Source organism: Sinocyclocheilus grahami, unplaced genomic scaffold, assembly GCF_001515645.1.
Source record: "Sinocyclocheilus grahami isolate Dianchi unplaced genomic scaffold, SAMN03320097.WGS_v1.1 scaffold394.1, whole genome shotgun sequence".
NCBI classification, from domain to species: Eukaryota; Metazoa; Chordata; class Actinopteri; order Cypriniformes; family Cyprinidae; genus Sinocyclocheilus; species Sinocyclocheilus grahami.
The window spans coordinates 155,677-180,609 of record NW_015505573.1 but is presented as its reverse complement, the minus strand read 5'-3'; the positions used below and the strand labels follow the sequence as shown (position 1 = coordinate 180,609).

Here is a 24,933-nt window from a genome sequence, read left to right as displayed (position 1 = left end):
ATTATTTATTATTTATTTCGCTGTGCGGAATACGGTCTTCAGTTTCGATGATGTAGGCTGATTTTGTATGAACTGTGTCAAAATATTCCTCCAGGCATTTTTCTCATTGGGAAATCGCAAGCCTTACGTTGCTTAACAGTCTGCTTATAAGCTCCCAGCAAATCTCACAAAAAGAACAAATGATCCCAAAAATGCCCATGGTCAACTTTCTCGAATAAATGACATAAATTAAAGATTATGATCTAAATGGCTCGGTCCATGTCAAGGCCGCTCAGATTGGACTGTAGATGGAGCTCCAACTCTAAATTTCTCCAAACTTTGGAAACCGTGAAACAAAGCTGCTGCCATGCAAATCATCTTCAAGAGGGAAAACACACATAAATAAATAATTTCGCACAGTATCGAAGGCATATGGCAAGCAGCACAACATCAATGTCTGATTGGAATTCATTACATTTTTAAAAAGCAGAATCTCGAAAAATATAAATAGCCGAGATTACATTAACCATCTGTACAGAGGGAAGCATTTAACTTTTTTTGTGAGACTTTTCCTCTTCAAAGAAGAAAATATTCAATTCTCATTACAGTGAAATTGAGTTGTATGCTATTTCAACCCAATATAAATGAAATAATTATTCATTTCATATTGGCTGTTCCGCCTCGGTGGGGATAATCCCCTTCCATTAATATCCAAATGCGCGATTCAAGAAGGAGCTAATTACAGTTAAGTCCCCGAAATAGGAAAATACTTCAAATCCTCCGTTTCAAACCTCATAACCTCGAGTTAACGTTTCCCATTCCATTCAAAACACACACTGTAACCATTTCCGCACAGAAAAGCATGACATTTCTAATATAATTTACAATATTAACACTCCATTGTGTTTTTTGTTGTTGTTGTTGTTTGTTACAAAATACAAAAGTGACGGTAAAGTTGCAGCGGTTCATTTATTAGCCAAAATATAGACTTTCTTGTACAATTTCGGATCACAAGTATATACATTTTCTTTACCATATATACAAAACATTTCAACATCAAATCCTCACAGAGCTTACAAAAGAAAATGGGACTCACGGACTATTGGCCTGACAGCATTAACATCAGCCATTGTACACAGGACATGCTTACAATGTAAGTATACAGAAGTGAGTTATTTTTATTTTACATTCCTTACACAGGTTAAAATGAGAAGTAAACAAAAAAGAGAGAAAAGCCTACGAGGAAGAGAGGGCGGATAATACCATGGCAGCTTCGAGTTGGTTCTGGGGCCTATATTGGGACATAGAAGGGAAGCATGAAAAACACGGGGCCAATACAAAACTAAATCTGCAAGCAAGTAGGCCTATAGAACGACGTTTTGAAATCAGCATTTTGAAATATCGCATTGACGCACTGGAAATTTATTGGTTTGACATTATGAGTTTATTATTGCACAAGCATATGCGTAATATATCAATCATGTTTAAACCACGGTATACCAAGTACCCGAGTGCGTGACTAGACAGTCATGCATGAACATTATGTGATATTCAAATGTAAAAAATTAACAAGTAACAATGAAAAAAAAAGTAATACGCTAAATTAAAGTCATGGACAGGCAATGTACGATCTCTGCTCTTACCGTCTTTGATGGAAGGCTGTTTTTAACAACTTTTTCTCTAGCCCAGGTCATCTTGTTCTCCTTCTTTAGCCTCCTCCTGGCGTTGGCGAACCAGGTGGACACTTGAGTGAGGGTCATTTTAGTGATAATGGCCAGCATAATCTTCTCTCCTTTGGTGGGGTACGGGTTTTTCCGGTGCTCACTTAACCAGGCCTTGAGTGTGCTGGTGCTCTCCCTGGTGGCATTTTTGGGTCTGGAAGGGTCTCCGAACTGGTACTGACCATATGGATAAAACGCAGGATGATGGTGGGCAAACCCAGGATGCTGGACGCCCGGACTGTCCTTCAGTTCGTACTGTGCCCCCTTATAAACACAGAACACGGATCCAACATTAACGTGATTCAGTATTATTATTCTTGGCCTGGCATATAGTAGTTTTTTTTTGTACTCAGTTGCAGTTCCCTTGTGTATTGCTGAATATATGAATTGCGTATGATTTTCAGTCTGTGTGAGCACTTACAAAAGCAAGGAAGGGCTGATTTTTAAATTTGTATTATTATTATTATTTTAAATAGGCCTTATTGACTGCATTGGAACCTTTAGTAGCGTGCACTTTATATACTTAAATAAATTGACAAGATGCAGCCATGTATATTTGTTTATTCTGTGTATGAGTCTTTCATATTGTTTTTTTTCCCCTTAATACATGGTAACAATTATTTAACGATTTGTATTTATTGTAATTGCAATCACAAGCACACTACACTTATTATTATTATTATTATTTATTGTTTTTCTTTTATTTTACTTTTTCAACTTCTTTTGTATTTACCAAATGGAGTAAACCGCAAAGTTCACCACCGTTTTGCAAAACTAGCATTCAATAATGATTGGTATTGAACCATAAACTGAAGTAAAGGATTTTGTAACACACTTAAGTCTTTTTTAAAAAGTTTACTACATATGAGTTTGAGAGAGAACGAGAAAACAGCACAAAAAATAAAAGCATTACTCACCAGCTGGTTGAAAATGGACAGTTCATTTGAATAAGGAAGAAAAGCTCCATAGCTTTGTGCGGCAGCGAAAGGTGATCCGTACATACTGGAGAGAACATTAGAGAGCGCTCCGGACGGGCTCAGGTCTGCCCCGGCTCGGGCACTGCCTATCCCCTGCCTGTCCTGCGGGTATATGGGTCGGATGTACTGATATCCCAACTGTGGGAAAGACATTGTTGTGGAGAAAGTCTGCTGGAGTCACAAAAAGCGGCGAATCGCCCTCTTGGTGCGCACCACGATATCCACTTTACAGTGAGTACAAAGTGTCAGGGAAGTCTATATTTCCTCCGAAAGAGCCAGTGTAAACGATCCGATTGCGCTTTCTTCCCTTACTTCCCTATTGATCTGAATGGACTAAGGTCAGGTCCTTACAGATTGCTTTAGATTATTGGAACTCCTTTTTGTGATTGACATTTTTAGTCGTTCAGAAGCTCCTCCTATTTCTCAAGTCTCACCCCCACTTACAGAGCCTCTCTCTCTCTCCCCCTCTCTCTCTCTCCGCTCCTGCTCTCCGTCTGGATAAGTCCTCTGACGTCGCCATTTCTTATTCGAATGAGTTTAAAATCTCATTTAATGGCTCGCCAATCATTTCATTTGTTATCTGTTCGCCGCTTCAGCCCTTTCCAATTTCTTGTGTTACTTCTCAAAATTTTCGATCATCCACAAAATGGTAAATATTGTATTCTTGTTAAGTCATTAACTTCCCGCAGATCTTTTGTGTCTTTATTTTACTCGCGTCTCCTCCACGTGAAGCGAAGAACTTTAAAGTTTAAATCGGAGAGCACATACAGAATGTCGTGCTTACTCTTACAAAATACAAAAGGATTTTTTTTTATGCGAAGAGCGTTTTTTAGTGCATCAATCGGGGTCTTCTGACGCATTTAGTGAAACATCACAACACTGGCGTGTTACCGTTCGCCTTCAGAGTAAGTTGAGAGAAAAAAAAACGAAAAGCCTTCACAATAGTATCATTTCGTAATGTGACTAGGCTATATGCCGTATATTGTGGGTTTCTGCAAATTACAATTTAGTGCATTTTAATTTTTGAACTATTGAAAATCATTATTATTATTATTGTTACTACTACTATTATATATGATGTATGTATTTAAGCTGTCAGCCTTGAAGGCTTTTTTGACGTATTAAAATTTAATCGCAAATGTTTCCGTTGCATTCATGTGTAAAAGCTTCTGTTCCTAAAAACATATTTTGGGCTATTAACCTACAGGATTACTCTACAGATAGACAGATATCCATTGAAAAGATCTGATATAATCCGCACCCTTCTGTAAATAATACGGATTAAAACAAAGGACGAGGATCACGATTGAAATTCCTTGAATCAATATATGAAAATATGCAGGAAACATCTATAATCGTATTATGCTCCTAGTCCAGTGTCATCATATGTTTGCTAATCGTCTTCCAAACAACGGCACCGATTAGTGCTTTAAGGAGTTTCGTTTATTTGAATATAGGATGACTAAATCTCAGTTCAGTAATGAAAGATTATGGTGAATCAACTTTGGCTTGGATTTAATGTGATGTGGTTTCCAAGAACGCAGCATTCTTCCTAAACCTTCCATCTGCTTTTAAAGAGATAGTTATTGTTATGGCATCCTAATATCTGGAATGTCATTTGTATTGGCTCTTTGCTTATTTAAGGACTCCCGGTTTTCCATGTTCTCCTTACCACGTGTCTGCTGTTTTGACGTCTAACAATGCAGGATTACGGGGGTTATTAATTAGAACAGCAGTCTGATGCCATTCAGAGCGGATGGTAATAACTACATAACCGTCAATAACACCCACACGGACCTGCAGAGCTAACAAGAGCTCTCAGCCCACCCGACTGACCCCACAGCACTGCGCCATCTGAGACAATGCAAAACACAGCTAAGGTTTTATTTTCAGTCATATTTACCTACAGGTATTTGCAATGATTTTGACCCAAACTAACCGTTTTCAAACCGATCAAGTTGGAAGCACGGAGGAAAGGAAAAGTGTGCGTGCTGGAGTCCACCCTGCAGCGCTCTGAATTCGGATGGACACGTGTCTCATCCCGGGACCTGTCAGGGTTTCAAGGTTTGCCTCTGATTTATTGGCCCAATCAAATACACAGGCACTAACTTAACACTTTCACACTGACCCAGGAAACTGGCACAGCCATAAAAGCATTAGGACGGTGTTTTCTTCCTGCCTTCTTCTCCCACACCGTTGGAAGCCCGTGTAACAATTTAAATAAAAGGCTTAAGCATTATTATTATTATAGTTTACATTTTTATACTTCTAATAATATTAATAGAAACAATAAAACTAAACAATTGTATCAGAATTATTAATAGGCATGTGCTAATATGTAGAGCACGCATTTATCTAATTGTTAATAAAAAAAAAATGTGATCTATAGCCTAACAAGACTCCATTAAACGCAGGCCAACATTTCTTATCAGAATTATTAATAGGCATGTGCTAATATGTAGAGCACGCATTTATCTAATTGTTAATAAAAAAAAATGTGATCTATAGCCTAACAAGACTCCATTAAACGCAGGCCAACATTTCAAAATACCGCACTAATATCACGTGCATGAATAGGACAATCTCGGATGTGTGACTTGAGGGATGATTTCTGTGACTCCTTTACTAGCAATTATGCAGATGACACCGTTTCGCATTCTCCAACACGCATCCAAATAAACAAGCAGAGACGTTGCGCTCAAAAGCGTTTCCTTATGCAATACACAAGATGCCTGCGACAGCGCTGATCAAAGACTTCAAACAGGGGCTCTTCAAATTACACCTCTGAATCAGCTCTGCAATGCCAAGGCGACAGAAAACAAGTAACACATACCCCATCGCACATGGTCTTTCAAACGGGCTTTTCTGATCCGATCTGTTAATTGAGGTGACAAAGGATTTAAAACGAAAACACACTTAATGACCTTTGATGTGTGTGGTGTATTCGACAGGGGGAGGAATGAGAAATATGTGTGTTAGAGTGACTGGCCTAAATCACATTTTCTTTAACAGCTCCGTCAAAGAGGATTTTATTTGGTTAGAGTCGAGAGGGGAAATCAGTTTGCAAGTTCTGTGAAGAGTTTACATTTTGCATCTAAGTTTTGGTTAAACAGAAAAACGACTATAATCTATCTTGATTATAAAGAATCGCAGAACCACTAGTGCTATAGGGTTGGTCTAAAAAGATTCTGATTTATAATATGTTTTATACTAAGTGGTTCCAGATTATTAACCACTTTTCATCAAAGTTTATCCACGATTTTATAGAGCAGCTTTCTGCAAAAAGAAACTTACTACTTCATGTATTAGTTTACATAACATCATTAAAACTGTGTTGTTAGTTTTATATAGTTAGTTTTAATGCTTAAAACTAACTAGCTAATTAGTTTTATTGCTGAAGTGCAAAATAACTTGAAGGAAGAAGTTTTAATTTTCCTATACAAAACATCTCTGTCTAAAAATCAATATATATATATATATATATACATACACACAGTTAGCATAATTTGACTAATGTTATTTTAATAAGGTTTCTCCAATCAATCGTGTCTATTAAAGAGATAACTTGCAGTGGAGGAGAAAGTGGCGAGTTTGAACTGTTCCCTGGGCACACACAGCAATTTGGAGCAAATTAAGAGTAGTCAATGAACTGCAACTTATTAAAATGCTTTAATAAATTGTATCAAACACCAAATTCAAAGGCGACGTCTGTTTTAACCCTTCATTAGCTAGAGGACCAAATGCTCTATCAGAACCGACCTTGTTGTCCTACCGAACATCTACAGGTGGTTTAGATTACACGTTCTGGGGATTTTCTTAACATTTATGCCTCCTTTACACTAACACGGGCGGATTTAGACCTCTTGTTTTCACAATATCAAGAGGCTTAAATACAATGAAAGAAAAAGTCTATCCTAATCATATAAATGTTAATCGCATATCTAATATTATACTGTGTGCAGCTTTTGGCAACTGAATCAAAGCACAGACGGAAAAAGGAAGAAAAAACATTTCCCTCAGCATCAACGCCTCGACGACACCCCAGTCTATTAAGTGACTGCTGAAGTCTGAGTGCTGAGGCTGCGGAAATCTAGAGGGACTTATTCTCGATTGTTTCTTCGGCTGTGATACGGGGCAAGCGTATAGTCGGAGCAGCGCTGTCATAAAGTGGGAATTTGGATTTGGTAAATTGCGCAGCCAGCGGCGGCCACACGCAGTAATTGATTGAGAAGGTCAGAGCACGCGGTGCCCAGTCTTTGCGCGCAGCTTTGGTAAATATTTTGATGGCGGTCTTGCGCGGGCTTCGAGTTGTTCTATTAGCAAAGCAGGGTCACTGTCATTTATCGCTATTTGCCAACATCTGCCCTCTCAGCAAAGTGCACACACCTACAAGACCTATTTTTTTCTCAGTTGCCTTTTAGAGTAAATTTGTAGAGAATGACTGACAATGTGAGTGTGACAAGAATAGGTTTCCAGTTTTTCTACTTGTGCAGGTCATTCAGTAGTTCTACCTGACATCATAATAATAATAATAATTATTATTATTATTATGTTTCTGGGGGGAAAACAACGCACAGAAAATTGTCCAGTGTTTCTGGACCATCTTCACAACGGTGATTTGAATATTAGCCACATGCTTGTTTTCTTCACTGCTGCCGGCCTTTCTCTGCGTGGTTGTCTCCTGTATCAGTAACAAAGCAGCCATTGATTTTATGGTAAAGTCACTTTGCAAAGGGAATGAGTTCCTGTGGCCGGGGATATCAGTGTGTTACACGGGTATAGCCCAGGTAACAAGATGAGCATTGATTCAGCATTACAGCTGATCAATACCAAAATAAGTAACTTCAGGCCTGAATTAAAATACAAGTTGGAGCTTGCTTTGCTGCTGTCAGTTTATGGAGAAGTGACAGAAAGACACACAGTAGCACGACTGAAAGAAAGTGTGTATGTGTGTTCAAGGGCAAGACCAGAGTGCACAAGCACCATCTAGGAACTCTCAGATTATTTTTGTGTTATGTTGACAGATTAGAATTCAGTTATCTTAGCTATAAAACTGTCATCTGCACATATGCAAATTGCTATGCCAGTGCATTACCATTACTAATACCATTCCAAATGTATGTTAGTAGTAATAACTGTAAACAATCCGGTCACTTATGCTTAATGCTTCATGTGGTGACACACAGTAACTACTTCTGGTTTCAAAACTAATTCTGTCTGCAGTAACTCCTAATAATAAACCACATAAAGTAATCATTGATCCTTAATTCTACAGTGACTTGCCTAGAGATATTTCATTGAGGGGTCAGTAATAAACCGCTTGGACTACTAAAACCCTCATTGTACTGCATCATTCTCTTTGTACATGATAAAATCATTTGATTAAGAGCAATTTCTGAACACAAGATATTCCAGTGGAAGTTTTTTGACTTGAACATTCTTAGGCCAAAGATTTAGCTATAAAACTGTCATCTGCACATATGCAAATTGCTATGCCAATGCATTACCATTACTAATACCATTCCAAATGTATGTTAGTAGTAATAACTGTAAACAATCCGGTCACTTATGCTTAATGCTTCATGTGGTGACACACAGTAACTACTTCTGGTTTCAAAACTAATTCTGTCTGCAGTAACTCCTAATAATAAACCACATAAAGTAATCATTGATCCTTAATTCTACAGTGACTTGCCTAGAGATATTTCATTGAGGGGTCAGTAATAAACCGCTTGGACTACTAAAACCCTCATTGTACTGCATCATTCTCTTTGTACATGATAAAATCATTTGATTAAGAGCAATTTCTGAACACAAGATATTCCAGTGGAAGTTTTTTGACTTGAACATTCTTAGGCCAAAGAATGACAGTTTATGATCTCCAGGAAGTACACAAAGAAAATATGGTTGCATTCTATCGATCTCAAGTTGAAGGCAGTCAGGAAGGATTTTTTCTTATAGAAGATGTTTACCTGAAGCAAGTTGTGTCTAATATCTATAGAAAGATTACAGGGTGCCCCAATAGCATATTGAGCTGCTGGACATAGCATGCACACATACGGAAGACATCTTCCATCAGCAACAAATTGTGCTGAACAAAAGGAGAGTGACAGAAAGAGAAACAGAGTAACCATTCATGATTAAAATCAGACCTATAGAGTGGATTTACAGCTAAAACAAATAAGCTGTTTGAGTAATCCAATAATAATCTAATTGTGTGATTTTTATACAGTCCATTCCAGATTGCTAGCTCTCCTTGTTTTTTGTTTTTGTTTTTTTTTCCTCAAGCTGCTGTAGCTGGTTAGTATATAACTGCAGGAGATGCAGCTGTACTAACACAGAGGCCCCTATCCACCCAGAGGCACTGATAACCCTGCGGGAAGAATAGCTCACAGTCTACATATTGATGCATCCTCAAATATAAAGTCAAGTAGGTTTTTTAAAGATTGTATGCCTTGTATAACCTAACAGTTCAAAAACTAGCTTCCTGTCTTTAATGTAAAAGAATGCAAGCTAGTTTTTTTTCATCCTTATTATCTTTTTTATAACCGGCTAATAGCAAATAGTGCGAGCCTGTTATCAGGTCTAGACTGAATAGCATTATGGTCTTCGGTGTGTGTAATCAGTAATATTGAGTGGCACAGCATGCCAACACACTGAGGTCAGTGCAGTTTATATGGCCAGCACTCATACTCAGCATGAAGTTAGTGATATGACAGACCACCTAAGCACTGTCCTCATGTACACACTCCAGACTAAGTGTATTAAAGTGTGTTTGTGTGGTATGTTAACATGTTATATGTATTATATATGTATATGTGTTATATATATGGTATTATATGTAAAAGTGTATACCATCTGTCTATCTATCTATCTATCTATCTATCTATCTAATGTATATAAATGTAAATATAAATATAATAAAAGTATTATATGTAAAAGTGTATACCATCTGTCTATCTATCTATCTATCTATCTATCTAATGTATATAAATGTAAATATAAATATAGAATTATATAAAGTAAATGTAAATTTACAATGTTACATTGTATTCTACAGACAAATATACATTATTTCAGTTTAATTTCAACAACATTTAATTTCAGATTTAAGATTTTTTTGTTGTTGAATAATTCTGTTATTTTCACTATATATATTTCCCTTTCGATACTACACTTGTACTGTGTCTTGTTAGATGCTATGGGGAAAAAAAGTCTTTTTTTCTCCTGAACTGAAGCCTTTTTCAATCACGCAGTGAAACTGCACGGCCATTGGTTCATGCAGTATATTTTAAAAACGAACCAATGGCTCGGCAGCGGTGCTGCACAAACCTATGGCAGCGAAGCCCGCCAGAATGGGTGGAGTCATCTGGCTATGTAAACGGCCGCTTCGCCATAGGATTCAGATTTCTTCTCCTTCAGCGACGATGACGTTCTTCGCATCTCCGCTGACTGAAGAGCCTGCTCGCCGTTGACACGCCTCGCAGTGGAACAACTGTCAGGCTGATTCAATGCCTTTCGTACGTGCAGCAGCAGTCCGGTTCCCCTGCTGCCATCCGGCGAGCCGATAAAGAGCAATTTCTAAAGAGCAAATTTCTACAGCATTGTTTCAAATGCAGCGCCGTTACTGCGGTACGTGCAGGGCTCCCTTGCACGCCGATGATGGCCATCGTGAGTGCATTTCCTGCGTGGGGAAATCCCACGCGGAATCCGTGCTTACCGAGACGAATTGCTCCCACTATGAGAGCATGAGTCTCGCCTCTCTGTGCTTGCGGATAGGTTTCTCTGCTGAAATCGACCCCGCCCCTCGCGCCCTCCCGTTTTCTTCCTGCTAGAAAACTGTGAGGAAAAAACAGCGGGGCAGAGGATCTTAGTGCTCAGAAGCGAGAGAGCTTACGTCGGCTCAGGTCCCGCGTACCTCGCTCTCTCCACACAGAGAGGCTGACAGCGTTCCTCTGCCAGCGCGAGTGATCTGGTCTCGTTCGGTTGGAGTGACGAGGAGCTGCTGGATGACAGTCTGTCATTAGCAGCCTCGGACGCGGAGAAGCTGTGGAGCTCTATCGCTGACCCCGCCCCCCTGCCGTCGTCCGAGCCCAGCATCCCGGGTTTAACGCCGAAATACTCTGTGTCCTCTCGAAAGCCATTGAAGAGCTGGGGTTGGAGTGGTATCCACCAGAAGAGCCCTCCCGCAGCCATCTGGATGAATGGTTCCTGCCGGGGCGCAGTCAAGCCCCTAGCCAGAGATCCTCTCCTTTTTTCCCGGAGGTCCACGACAAGCTCACCAGATCATGGCGCGCCACATGCTCTGCCCGCCTCCGTTCTGCTGCTTCATCCGCCCTCACCTAGATCGACGGCGCTGAAGGCAAGGGGTATGAGAAGTTGCCTCCCAGACCACGCGACGCTCAGGGAGCTGAGGAGCGCGACAGACCTGGCTATGTGCGCAACAAAGACCACGACTCAGGCTATTGGGTGCTCCATGGCCAGTCTGGTGGTGTTGGAGCGCCACCTATGGCTGACCCTGACCGAGATCAAGGATGCTGACAAGGTCCCGTTCCTCGACGCCTCGGTCTCTGCCAACGGTCTGTTCGGGCCAGCATTCGAGGGCCTTGCTGAGAGCTTTACTGAAGCACAGAAGTCGTCCCAAGCCATGCAACACTTCCGACCAAAGCGCTCCAGTTCTGCAGCTGCCTCGAGTCGCCCCAAATCTGCAATGACTCAGCAGCCCATGAAGCCTGCACCTGTGGCGGCCGCCGCCACCCAGCCAGCCAAGCCTGAGCCTCGAAGACGTTCCTGCTCAGCCAAGTGCTACCCGTTTCCGAAGTGCCAGGGCCCCCGGCCTAAGCTAGCGCTGGACCCGGCGCCTCCGGCGTCATCCTGAGCAAAGGAGCAGGAAGAGGAGGAGGTCAAGTCTCCCTGCAGCCGGACCACCCCCCAAGCTGCCAATCACCCCGTCTAGTTCCGGGTGCAGCCAGCAATGTGTTTGATGTAAACTCTGGGCCCTTTCAAGCGCCCAAACGGCGATCCGCTGTTATAGTGGGCAAAATAAAACACAAACATTTTCAAAGAGAGAGCAAATTTCCTCTTCCTTTTCTTATGAGTACCGTGTCCCCTTGCAGTGACCAGGCACTCGAACCAATCCAACACCTGTCCTCCTGGGCCGAGGCGTGGCAAGCCATCCCCGGGGTATCAGAATGGGTTCTGGGGATAATAAAGCTAGGTTTTTCGCTCAAAGACCCCCGTGCTTCAGCGGAGTGGTCCCCAAGTGAGAAATTTGCTGGAAAAAGGAGCCATAGAAGTGGTTCCTCCGGCCCAGAGCGAGTCAGTCTTCTACAGCCATTACTTCCTCATCCCCAAGAAGAATGCCGGCCTACGGCCCGTCCTCGATCTCAGACGTCTGTATCACGTCCTCATGAGACGGCCATTCAGAATTATTGCACTAAAACAGATTCTTTTGCAAATCTGCCAAGAGGACTGGTTCTATTCTCTGGATCTTTCACATCCAGATAGCCCCCCATCACAGGCCATTCTTGAGATTCACCTTCAAGGGAGTGGCTTATCAATACACGGTCCTTCCCTTCGGGCTGTCCCTGGCTCCACGCACCTTTACGAAGTGCATGGATGCGACTCTTTCCCCTCTGAGACAGGCGGGAATCCGCGTTCTCAACTACCTCAACGACTGGCTCATTCTAGCCCAGTCGGAGGAGGAGTCACTATCTTACAAAGCCCTTCTCCTCAGCCATTTGGAATGCCTGGGGCTCAGGATGAACTTTGCCAAAAGCGTACTGTTTCCCAGCAAGCGAGTCTCATTCCTGGGAACAGTATTCGACTCAGCTCAAATAAAAGCGAAGGTCACAACAGAGCACACCCTAAGCATACGGCGGATCGCGGCCTCCTTCAAGGCTGGTGCCTCTCACGCCCTCAAGCGGTTTCAGAAAATGCTAGGCCTCATGGCTGCAGCATCTCCAGTGCTACAGTTGGGCCTGCTGCAAATGCGTCCCCTCCAGCACTGGCTGAAACGTGGGTTCCATTCCACGTGTGGCGTCATGGACGCCTGATTATCAGGGTAGATCAGGACTGTGTAATGGCCCTGACCCCCTGGATGAACACTCAATGGATGGAACAGGGAGTTCCCCTGGGAATGGTCTACAGGAAGAAGGTGGTTTTGACAGATGCTTCCAACACAGGTTGGGGAGCTCTGTGCGAAGGGAAACCGACGTTCGGCCACTGGTCGATAGCAGAAAGCAGTCTGCACATCAACTGCCTCAAAATGTTGGCGGTATGGTGGGTCTGTTGAACCTTCCTACCAGACCTCAGGGGACATCATGTCTTGGTCCGTTCAAACCGCATGACGGTGGTGACCGAGGAGCAGATGTTGTCATGAAGCAAGGTCCCCTCAGAGGAGTGGATGCTTCATCCGCAGACAGTTCAGAAAATTTGGGAAGTCTTCGGCAGGGCGGAAGTAGACAATTCTCTTCGCCTCAGAGGACAATGCTCACTTCCCAATCTATTTTTACAGGGACAAGGATGCGTTGGCCCACGACTGGCCCAACCTCCTTCTCTACGCTTTTTCCCCGGTTGCCCTGATTCCACAGGAAATCAGGCAGATCAGGGAACAGAAACGCAAAGTGCTCCTGGTGGCCCCGCTCTGGAGAAACCAGCATTGGTTGGCAGAGCTGTCGCAGCTGCTAATAGTAGCCCCGTGGCCTATTCCCCTGAGGAGAGATCTCCTCTCCCAGGCGAACAGGACGATATGGCACCCCAGACAAGAGCTGTGGGCCTTGCACCTGTGGCCACTCGACGGGAGCCTATTAGTTTCCCAGAGTGTGTATTGAACACCATTTCTCAGGCTAAAGCTCCAACAACAAGATGCCTCTACGCCCTTAAATGGTCAGCATTCTCTGCCTGGTGCTCAAACCGCAGCAGGGACCCGCTCACTTGTGACATATCGGTGATACTATCCTTCCTGCAGGAGCTGTTGGACAAGGGACGCTCCCCGTCCACGCTCAAGGTCTATGTGGTGGCAATAGCGGCTTCTCATGCCCCTACAGTGGGCCAATCGGTCGGTAGAAACAACCTTGTTGTACATTTTCTGAGGGGAGCCAGGAGGCTAAATCCGCCCGGCCTCTCACTGTCCCTACATGGGACCTGCCCACTGTTCTAAGGGCCCTGAAGGGCCCTCTCTTCGAGCCACTGCAGTCCGTCGACCTTCGGTCCCTGTCATTCAAAACTGCTCTGCTACTAGCGTTAGCATCGGTCAAGCGAGTAGGGGACTTGCAGGCACTTTGTATAAGCCCTAATTGCCTAAGTTCGGGCCTGGCGACTCCAAGATCGTCCTGAAACCAAGGCATGGCTATGTACCTAAGGTGCTCTCGACTCCATTCAGAGCACAGGTTATCAACCTCTCTGTGCTTCCTCCCTCAGAGGAGGACCAGGAGTTGAATTTACTCTGCCCCGTTAGGGCTCTGAAGGTCAACATCGAGCATTCAGCCCAGTTTAGGCAGTCGGAACAATTCTGTGTTTGCTTCAGTGGCCGCGCTAAAGAACACCTGGTCACGAAGCAGAGACTTTCTAAGTGGATAATTAGGGCTATTCTGCTAGCCTACTCCTCCTTGGGCCTACAATGCCCCGTTGGAGTACGAACCCACTCAACTAGAGGCATCGCCTCTTCGTGGGCATGGTCTAGTGGTGTGACCATTGCAGAAATTTGTGCAGCGGTCGTCTGGGCCTCGCTGTCCACTTTTGCTAGGTTCTATAACCTGGATGCCCCTGCCTTGCAGGCAAGGGTTCTTTCTGCTTAACTGGCACGCAGTTCGCTCTGAGTGCAGTTTGGATGCAATATGCCCAGACCTATCAGAGAGCTTACTTGTGTGCTCTTGGCCCCCATGGGTGCTGAGGCTGCGCAAGTCTTCTGGAACGATCACTCGGCTGGGTGAGGCCTTCATGAGACTTAGACCGTTAGGAATTTATTGTTTTTGTTCTCTTGGGCCCTGAGGTGCTTAAGACAATGATTATCATTGTCGTTCCTCTGCCATGGCACGGCGTGATTGTACTGTTCCCATAGCGTCTAGCAAGACGCAGTACGAGTGTAGTATCGAAAGGGAACATATTCGGTTACAAACGTAACCTCGGTTCCCTGAGATACGGGAAGGAGTACTGCATTGCTAGCCCTGGCGACTAGACTCAGTCGTCACTTCAGTCGAAGTAACCTGAATCCTATGGCGAAGTGGCTGCTTATATAGCCAGATGACTCCACCCATTCTGGCGGGCTTTGGCGGGCTTCACTGCCATAAGTTACGATCACTCGGCTGGGTGAGGCCTTCATGAGACTTAGACCGTTAGCCTGGAGGAATTTATTGTTTTTGTTCTCTTGGGCCCTGAGGTGCTTAAGACAATGATTATCATTTTCGTTCCTCTGCCATGGCACGGCGTGATTGTACTGTTCCCATAGCGTCTAGCAAGACGCAGTACGAGTGTAGTATCGAAAGGGAACATATTCGGTTACAAACGTAACCTCGGTTCCCTGAGATACGGGAAGGAGTACTGCATTGCTAGCCCTGGCGACTAGACTCAGTCGTCACTTCAGTCGAAGTAACCTGAATCCTATGGCGAAGTGGCTGCTTATATAGCCAGATGACTCCACCCATTCTGGCGGGCTTTGGCGGGCTTCACTGCCATAAGTTTGTGCAGCACTGCTGCCTAGCCATTGGTTCGTTTTTAAAACATACTGCACGAACCAATGGCCGTGCAGTTTCACTGCGTGATTGAAAAAGGCTTCAGTTCAGGAGAAAAAATTTCTTTTTTTCCCATAGCGTCTAGCAAGACGCAATACTCATTCCCATATCTCAGGGAACCAAGGTTACGTTTGTAACCGAATACGTTTTTCTTTTCCTTTTTCTTTATTTGGATCGCTGATAAAGCTGGGATAAAGAAAAACAGCTATTTGTAATAAAGAGAAACACATTTACCATTTTTCTGGAGTCGTCAGACCTTGGGATAACAAGATCGCTTCATTTCTTTAGTGTGCAGCCGAGTGTAATTGTTTACTCAGTCGTCACTTCAGTCGAAGTAACCTGAATCCTATGGCGAAGTGGCTGCTTATATAGCCAGATGACTCCACCCATTCTGGCGGGCTTTGGCGGGCTTCACTGCCATAAGTTTGTGCAGCACTGCTGCCTAGCCATTGGTTCGTTTTTAAAACATACTGCACGAACCAATGGCCGTGCAGTTTCACTGCGTGATTGAAAAAGGCTTCAGTTCAGGAGAAAAAATTTCTTTTTTTCCCATAGCGTCTAGCAAGACGCAATACTCATTCCCATATCTCAGGGAACCAAGGTTACATTTGTAACCGAATACGTTTTTCTTTTCCTTTTTCTTTATTTGGATCGCTGATAAAGCTGGGATAAAGAAAAACAGCTATTTGTAATAAAGAGAAACACATTTACCATTTTTCTGGAGTCGTCAGACCTTGGGATAACAAGATCGCTTCATTTCTTTAGTGTGCAGCCGAGTGTAATTGTTTGTAGATTTTGCTTTCAGAGTTGCCTTGTGAAATTGAGCAAATGTTAACCCACTTTATTTCTCTTTCTCTGTGTACACATGTGTTTGTGTATTTGGGGCCATTTGTTACCTTGTAAGCAGTGGAGCAGCAATGGGCTCAGCTGGTAGGTCACTCCACTGTGACCCAGTGATGATTACATGCACACACAGACACACAGGCTTGGGAAGAGCTGCCAGATTTTCAGAACAATGCCACCCTCATCATCACCATTAACGCCTCTCTCCTCCTCAGAAAATCCCAGATCCCAACACGGCCTCTATATTATCCTCACATATCAATGTCTGCTGGTGTCTGTTGTGGCTGGCCCTGTCAGAAGCTTGGCATGTGTGCAATCAATTCACTTCCTTCTGTATCCTGCAGATTATGAAAAGCGATTAATGATTACAATCAGCACCAACCTGAAAAATTTAAGGGGGTGAATTGACCTGAGTGAGAGGTTCAAGCAGTGGAGCAGCAATGGGCTCAGCTGGTAGGTCACTCCACTGTGACCCAGTGATGATTACATGCACACACAGACACACACTCCCCTAATTCCCTTTTCATACCCACAGGCTTGGGAAGAGCTGCCAGATTTTCAGAACAATGCCACCCTCATCATCACCGTTAACGCCTCTCTCCTCTTCAGAAACATCCCAGATCCCAACACTCCTCTATATTATCCTCACATATCAATGTCTGCTGGTGTCTGTTGTGGCTGGCCCTGTCAGAAGCGTAGCATGTGTGCAATCAAATCACTTCCTTCTGTATCCTGCAGATTATGAAAAGCGATTAATGATTACAATCAGCACCAACCTGAAAAATTTAAGGGGGTGAATTGACCTGAGTGAGAGGTTTTCAGTGCTACACAGATTGATGTTGAGCATGGCAACCGGAAATCCAAGTTGTGTTCCAAATCTTGGTCTTAAAAAAAGAAAAGGTTAAAAAGGTATACCTTTGTACTTAATTACCATAAAGTGTGCATATTAGTACCTTAAAGGTACATATAGGTGCATCTCAATGAATTAGAATGTCGTGGAAAAGTTAATTTATTACACTCAAATTGTGAAACTCATGTATTAAATAAATTCAATGCACACAGACTGAAGTAGTTTAAGTCTTTGGTTCTTTTAATTGTGACGATTTTGGCTCACATTTAACAAAAACCCACCAATTCACTATCTCAACAACTTAGAATACTTCATAAGACCAATAAAAAAACCTTGGGATAACAAGATCGCTTCATTTCTTTAGTGTGCAGCCGAGTGTAATTGTTTGTAGATTTTGCTTTCAGAGTTGCCTTGTGAAATTGAGCAAATGTTAACCCACTTTATTTCTCTTTCTCTGTGTACACATGTGTTTGTGTATTTGGGGCCATTTGTTACCTTGCAAGCAGTGGAGCAGCAATGGGCTCAGCTGGTAGGTCACTCCACTGTGACCCAGTGATGATTACATGCACACACAGACACACACTCCCCTAATTCCCTTTTCATACCCACAGGCTTGGGAAGAGCTGCCAGATTTTCAGAACAATGCCACCCTCATCATCACCATTAACGCCTCTCTCCTCCTCAGAAAATCCCAGATCCCAACACGGCCTCTATATTATCCTCACATATCAATGTCTGCTGGTGTCTGTTGTGGCTGGCCCTGTCAGAAGCTTGGCATGTGTGCAATCAATTCACTTCCTTCTGTATCCTGCAGATTATGAAAAGCGATTAATGATTACAATCAGCACCAACCTGAAAAATTTAAGGGGGTGAATTGACCTGAGTGAGAGGTTTTCAGTGCTACACAGATTGATGTTGAGCATGGCAACCGGAAATCCAAGTTGTGTTCCAAATCTTGGTCTTAAAAAAAGAAAAGGTTAAAAAGGTATACCTTTGTACTTAATTACCATAAAGTGTGCATATTAGTACCTTAAAGGTACATATAGGTGCATCTCAATGAATTAGAATGTCGTGGAATAGTTAATTTATTCCACTCAAATTGTGAAACTCGTGTATTAAATAAATTCAATGCACACAGACTGAAGTAGTTTAAGTCTTTGGTTCTTTTAATTGTGACGATTTTGGCTCACATTTAACAAAAACCCACCAATTCACTATCTCAACAACTTAGAATACTTCATAAGACCAATAAAAAATGAATTTATTTAATACACGAGTTTCACAATTTGAGTTGAATTACTGAAATAAATGAACTTTTCCACGACATTCTAATTTATTGAGATGCACCTGTATTAATACCTAAAGTGTACATAGTATCTTAATGGCATACATTAGTACTTTTTGAAAAGGGCACTGCTCCAGTGACAGGTTTTTGACCATTGTTTCTTAGAGTATAGACTTTTAACCATGTATAAGGTTATTTTGTCATCCAAAGCTAAAAATGCAAAAATTGAGAGTATGAAGTGTCTAGCATTCATTTCTTTGGTTAATCAAGTGTATCATCCGGGTATTTGAAGTGCGCCTTTTCTTTTTGGAAATTGAACACACTACTCACACTATTTCTTCTACAAAATGGTGCAAAAGTATCCAAATTGGGACACAGCTCCAGTTTTACTCCCTTATAATAAATATGACTCACACTGGTTGACCACACAGCTCAGAGGAGATGCTCACCAGTGGTGGGCAGACAGTGGCGCATCTCTCAGTAGGATGGTTGTGAAGGATTAAGATGTTAAATGGAGACCATTTAAAAGAATAGCGCCACTCTCCCTGTCTCTCTTCACTCTCTCAAATGATCTGCTGGTGCAGTGGATTAGCGCACTTGAGAGAGAGAGTCAAGAAGCTGCATACACATGTATAAATACAAGCATTATTATATATTGGAAAAGTGTCTTTGCTATTCCCCTGGTCCCACTGAGCTCCTGCAGTGCTCTGGTGACTCGGGCCTCAGGCGTAGCTCAGGAAAAGGCAAATCACTAATGCTCTTAGCATCAAACAATAAATCCTGGAGTTATTTTCCACCATGTTTAATTAAATATTTTGAGAAAAAAACCTGGCTGATTGATTTGCCTCAGCCATTGATTCACTATTGATTTGGCACTGTCAAGGGGCCTCCGCAGAGCTACTTGCTAAATGGCCACAAGGAGCCCTGAAATAAATGAAGTACTTTCGTGAGCTTTAACAAAATCAACTTTGTGTGCCGCTCCAACAGGTCCTGCTCCCACTGCTCTCGGGGGTTTGTGACAAGCCTCTCCTCCTCCTGAGGAAAATAAGTCCTCAAACTGCTTTTTGTATGAGCATTGATGAATGCTTCATTATGAAATTATTACATTTACATTTAATTATTCATTTGGCAGATGCTTTTATCCAAAGCGACTTACAGTTGAGGAATACAAGCAATGTATCATATAATGGCAATAAACACGAGAAGTGCCCGTTATACAAGGTTTTAGTCATCGTTCAAAATAGTAAAAAGCTAGGACAGTAGGATAATAACAGAATAGAAAAAGTGAAGGCATATATATATACAGTGGGTACGGAAGGTATTCAGACCCCCTTAAATTTTTCACTCTTTGTTATATTGCAGCCATTTGCTAAAATCATTTAAGTTAATTTTTTCCCCTCATTAATGTACACACAGCACCCCATATTGACAGAAAAACACAGAATTGTTGACATTTTTGCAGATTTATTAAAAAAGAAAAACTGAAATATCACATGGTCCTAAGTATTCAGACCCTTTGCTCAGTATTTAGTAGAAGCACCCTTTTGATCTAATACAGCCATGAGTCTTTTTGGGAAAGAGGCAACAAGTTTTTCACACCTGGATTTGAGGATCCTCTGCCATTCCTCCTTGCAGAGCCTCTCCAGTTCTGGCAGGTTGGATGGTAAACGTTGGTGGACAGCGTCTTTGCCTTCCTGGCGTAGCTATTGCGCTTGAACGTGGCCCGCGTGGCTCCTTTTGACTCCCACAGAGCATTAGCTCAGTTTATTTCCTCAAAACAGTCGAAAAGAGAGTGATATTAATAATCCCATTACAAAGCAGGAGGAAAAGAGAGAGAATTAAAAGGCCATTAGTTGTGATAAAAAATGTAGTCATTACTCACTAGATACTCAATTCCCTTTTCTCATCACAGCCTGGCTCTTTGGGATACATCATAATATCTCTCAATGCTAAATTTTCTCCTATCATTGTGTGTTTTATCTTCATTTATGTCAGTCCATAATTCAAAAATCATTATATTTCTTAAACAGTGTAGACATTTAAATAAACATCTTCTTCACTGACAAATTACTGCAGTACTTAAATGACTATGTCAGGTCAAGCAACAATATATAAACATACAAAGAGCTGGATGCAGGTGAAAGCCTTCGTAGCCCAATCAAACGATAGAGAAAAAGGAACAGAAGAAAAGGCGAAAGAGAGGACAAGAGGGAGAGGAATTCGAACACACACACACAGAGAGAGAGAGAGAGAGGCTCAGTGGATGGCTATAGGGATTCAGATTGCTATCAGGCCTTTATCAGTCTCATCTCAGAGCGGCATTGATCTTCGCTGAGAATCTAATCCTAACTATGAAGTTCAATAACAACTCCATTACCTGGCTTGCGCTGATTGGAGCGTTGTAATGCCAAGATTAGTAGCTGGCTGCCTGACCTGCCAACATTGATTTGTGCTGCAAAATCACTTGTTCTAGAAAAAGAGAGAGAGAGAGAGAAATAAAGAAAGAACGTGTTGGTGAGGTAATTGGTAATTGAACAATTTTTATTTTCACCTTTTTCTCCCTTTCCCTCTCTCCAGTTTTTCTTTCACCCCCGGCATAAACTCGGCCCTTTCTTTCATTGATTAGTTGCCTGTTTATATCAACCGTTACCAAACATAAGCTACCTGGTGTATGTATGTGTATGCTCAAACTGTAGCCAGGTTAGCGATCTCTCTGTCTTTCTCTCTCTCCTTTCCCCCAGCAGGCCCAAATAGCTCCTCTCAGCCCTGTGAATGAATGGCTTCACAGCCTGTTAGCTTTAAGTAATAGAAGCATTGAGCCCATCCTACTGGCAGAGACAGCTCATTTACTCCTCTCCTTTTCTCCTCTCGTAGCCCCCTCCCTTCGTTCCTTCTCTCTCCCTCATCCACCTTCTTTCTTTTTAACAGGCACAGATTACGCAGGTCAAATAAATGAAACAGACTGTTGTGCGCAGGCTGCTCTGGTGGGTGCTGAAATGGATGAACCCATTTCCTTTAATGCAGACACTCACCCCGCGCGCACATACGCTCGCACAGACGTGCGCCCTCCCCCTTCTCGCCCCGTCTCTGAGGTTACAGGTTAATGACATGCTCATTTCGCCCAGCCATTTGTTTTGTTTTCCTGCAAAGTTCTGATAAGTAGCTAACCAACGAACCTTGTAATTACAATCTTACAGAAACCAGCCCGATCTGTATATAAATCTCACCATCCAATTACAAGATGTAATAATTTTGCACTCAAGCTGGTAATGAGCTCTAATACTGCAGCATGTGATAATCCCCTCTGGATGCTGGCTTGATCAGATGTTGGCTTTGTAATTAGACTGGCAGAAAATCATTATTTCATGTTCAAATAGAAAATGAGGTTGGTGGGAAGTTAATTTCTCTACGCTCTGTGAAGCGTAGACAAGAATTTAATGATTTAATTACAGTTGTAAGCTCCTTGGATGAGACTTAAATTGAGCTGCAATTTTTTTAAAGACACTACCATTTTGAGAGCAGGGCACATCAAAGCCTCTGACAAGAGTCTAAAGTGATAGGGCACAGTGATGTTTTTGATATGCTCAAATTCCTTTTTTCGTTATCTGGTCAGTTCTGCTTAAGTGAATTACTGATTACTGTATAATACCACAGAAACTCTTTGAGGAACAAAACCTTCATTATGCACAAAAGTTATTTTTTCCTTATGCTTTTGATTTAATTTCCACACTGCCAATAATAATAAAAAAACACTATAAAAATATATTACTTTTTAGGTTACGTCACGCACCATTGTGGCGAAGACAAATTTTCAAAAGAGAAATCATTTTCATATTCAGCAATGCCTTTGTTCATATATATATATATATATATATATATATACAGTATATATATGCTGTTTCCTGCAGAGATCAGAGGGCATAAAAACATCAATGTTTAAAAATAACTTAATTTACAAATATATACATTTTTTTCTGTACCATAAACAATTAATTTTTACCTCATTGTATCTGGTTTCCACTAGATTCTGATTGTTTATTAATTTTTTTTTGTTCTGGTGTTGCAAATTACATCCATTTTCCTCATTGTAATTTTTTTTAACTCACAAACATAACAACCTATATCCAAATAGTCTATTATAATACGTGTAATTCTGTACACATATGCTGAATTTTTTTTAAAGACAATAAAATCGAAAGAAAAAATGTCTTTCTTTTTATAAAGCCTCTGTAGTGCAACGTCTGTTCGACGCTCTGCAATCACCTGCCCGCTCTGCTCTCCCCTCCTGTTTGTGTCACGTCCTATGACAGTCAGATAAGAATATTTCATCCTGGATAAGATGCTCAGATCTGAGGAATGTCACTCAATATGACTGATTCATCCTCCTCACTCCTACCCCTCCCCTATTATTTAGCATTTCAAAATTCCCTTTCTTTCTTTTTCTTCGTTTCGTGGAGGCACGCTCTGGACGTTCCCCTTTATTTGGCCTATCAGAGAGGGAGATGGATGTGTGTGCTTATTGGACAGTAAAAGGCCACTCTTCAGGTGACACGCTTATCCAGCCGAATATTCATGAATATTTAGGAGATGGTAATGAGGGAGTTTTGCATTGTTGCATGAGAATGGAGGGAGCTCCCCGGAGGAGGAGGAAGAGAGCGTGGACAGTTCGACGAGGTGTGGCGAGAGTGTGTGTAAAGTGTGGCAGAGAGGTGTGTGTCCGTATGTCTGAGGCTATTTGGTGAAGCGGCATTCCTGTCAGATAACCCTCTTTCACTCGCTCGCGGACTCTGTGATGAACTTGATCTTCTTGTGGCATTGTTAAATCATTTGGTCTAGCTTCATACACACCTGTCATTCCACAGAGCTCAACAATACATCATCCAGATGGGCAGACTACACTCAGGAGCCTTAACCTAGAGCTTTAAATGACATCCTGTATTATTGATGCTGTCTTCACTCATCTCTCTTACTGACTTAAATATTCACATGTCTAAAACTCCATTTTGTGATTTAAAGAATGGTGGTCCAGCCAGTCATACCTACTTTTTTGCTATAAAGTTTTCACAGGAGGTCTTGAGAATCTTTTAAACTTTACTGACACGTTTGCTTTGCATGATCCGACAACCAGCTCCACGGGAAGCAATTTTTTTTTTTAGGTTCTGATTTGGCAATCAATGTTCCCTCGCCATCAGTTTATCCACTCTGCATCCGTATATCAATCTGATTTCTGTGGCAGACACTCTCAGTAATGAAGCAGACTGAGTCTTGCTGTCTGAGCACTGGAATCCATTTTGGCAGGCCCTGTCCTCCAAAACCCAGACAGAGAAAGAGCAACCATGGTGAGCTTTAAGCAACGATCAGGCCCACGACGGTTGAGAGAAAGAGGGAGAGTTTGAGTGAGAGAGGTTCTAAATCAGTACGCAATCCAAAGGCCCTCCATAAATTATGTGAATAGGTTTGGTGGCGGGACGGAAAGCACACCTGCAAGACTTATGTAAGTCTTATTAAACCATAAATATCCAGCAGCTCCGAGGTTCTGATTTGGCAATCAATGTTCCCTCGCCATCAGTTTATCCACTCTGCATCCGTATATCAATCTGATTTGTGTGGCAGACACTCTCAGTAATGAAGCAGACTGAGTCTTGCTGTCTGAGCACTGGAATCCATTTTGGCAGGCCCTGTCCTCCAAAACCCAGACAGAGAAAGAGCAACCATGGTGAGCTTTAAGCAACGATCAGGCCCACGACGGTTGAGAGAAAGAGGGAGAGTTTGAGTGAGAGAGGTTCTAAATCAGTACGCAATCCAAAGGCCCTCCATAAATTATGTGAATAGGTTTGGTGGCGGGACGGAAAGCACACCTGCAAGACTTATGTAAGTCTTATTAAACCATAAATATCCAGCAGCTCCGGCCACAGCTCTTCAGGACTAGAATAAATCTTACTATGTGCTCAGTGAGGAAGGTGAGAGTGAGACCGAAAGAGCGTGTTGGTGTCAGAAGAGATAGTGTGTGTGTGTGTTCGTATGTCTACACAATGTATGGATGGATAAGTGTATATATATATGTTTGTATTTTTAGGATGCCATCTCATTTAAACTACAATACAAGACATCATCCCATAAATAATAATAATACAAGAATGTTAATGCTATAATCCCCCCCCCCCACACACACACAGGTTTGTTTTTATGGTTTATGGGGACTCTCCATAGGCATAATGGTTTTTATACTGTACAGCTCCGGCCACAGCTCTTCAGGACTAGAATAAATCTTACTATGTGCTCAGTGAGGAAGGTGAGAGTGAGACCGAAAGAGCGTGTTGGTGTCAGAAGAGATAGTGTGTGTGTGTGTTCGTATGTCTACACAATGTATGGATGGATAAGTGTTAATACAGTTGAACTACATTTCGTTGGTGAGGATTGGCATGCAGTTTGTCAGGTTAATCATCGTAGTGTCACCTCAGTGAAGAGTTGCTGCCATATATTGCAATGTTGAGCTTGCAATGACTTCAGTCATTGTGTTTACAACTGGAATTTGGCTCCTTTTTCA

The 24,933-nt window shown here is 42.3% G+C and overlaps 1 protein-coding gene and 1 long non-coding RNA gene across 2 annotated transcripts; one reads left to right on the top strand and one right to left on the bottom strand.

Moving 5' to 3' along the window:
- Nucleotides 1–1,667: 1,667 nt before the first annotated feature.
- On the bottom strand, nucleotides 1,668–3,029 carry LOC107550284 (iroquois-class homeodomain protein irx-3-like; the record flags this gene model as incomplete). The annotated part of the gene is made up of 2 exons (XM_016231537.1): nucleotides 2,618–3,029; nucleotides 1,668–1,964 (listed from the first exon to the last, which is right to left on the bottom strand). Coding segments are annotated over exons 1-2 (510 nt in total), but the record flags the coding sequence as incomplete, so codon positions are not given.
- Nucleotides 3,030–8,970: 5,941 nt separating this feature from the next.
- LOC107550276 (uncharacterized) lies at nucleotides 8,971–16,430 on the top strand. Its single transcript, XR_001604642.1, has 3 exons — nucleotides 8,971–9,107; nucleotides 16,316–16,338; nucleotides 16,393–16,430. It is a non-coding gene; the product is annotated as an uncharacterized lncRNA (long non-coding RNA).
- The last annotated feature ends 8,503 nt before the right edge of the window (nucleotides 16,431–24,933 follow it).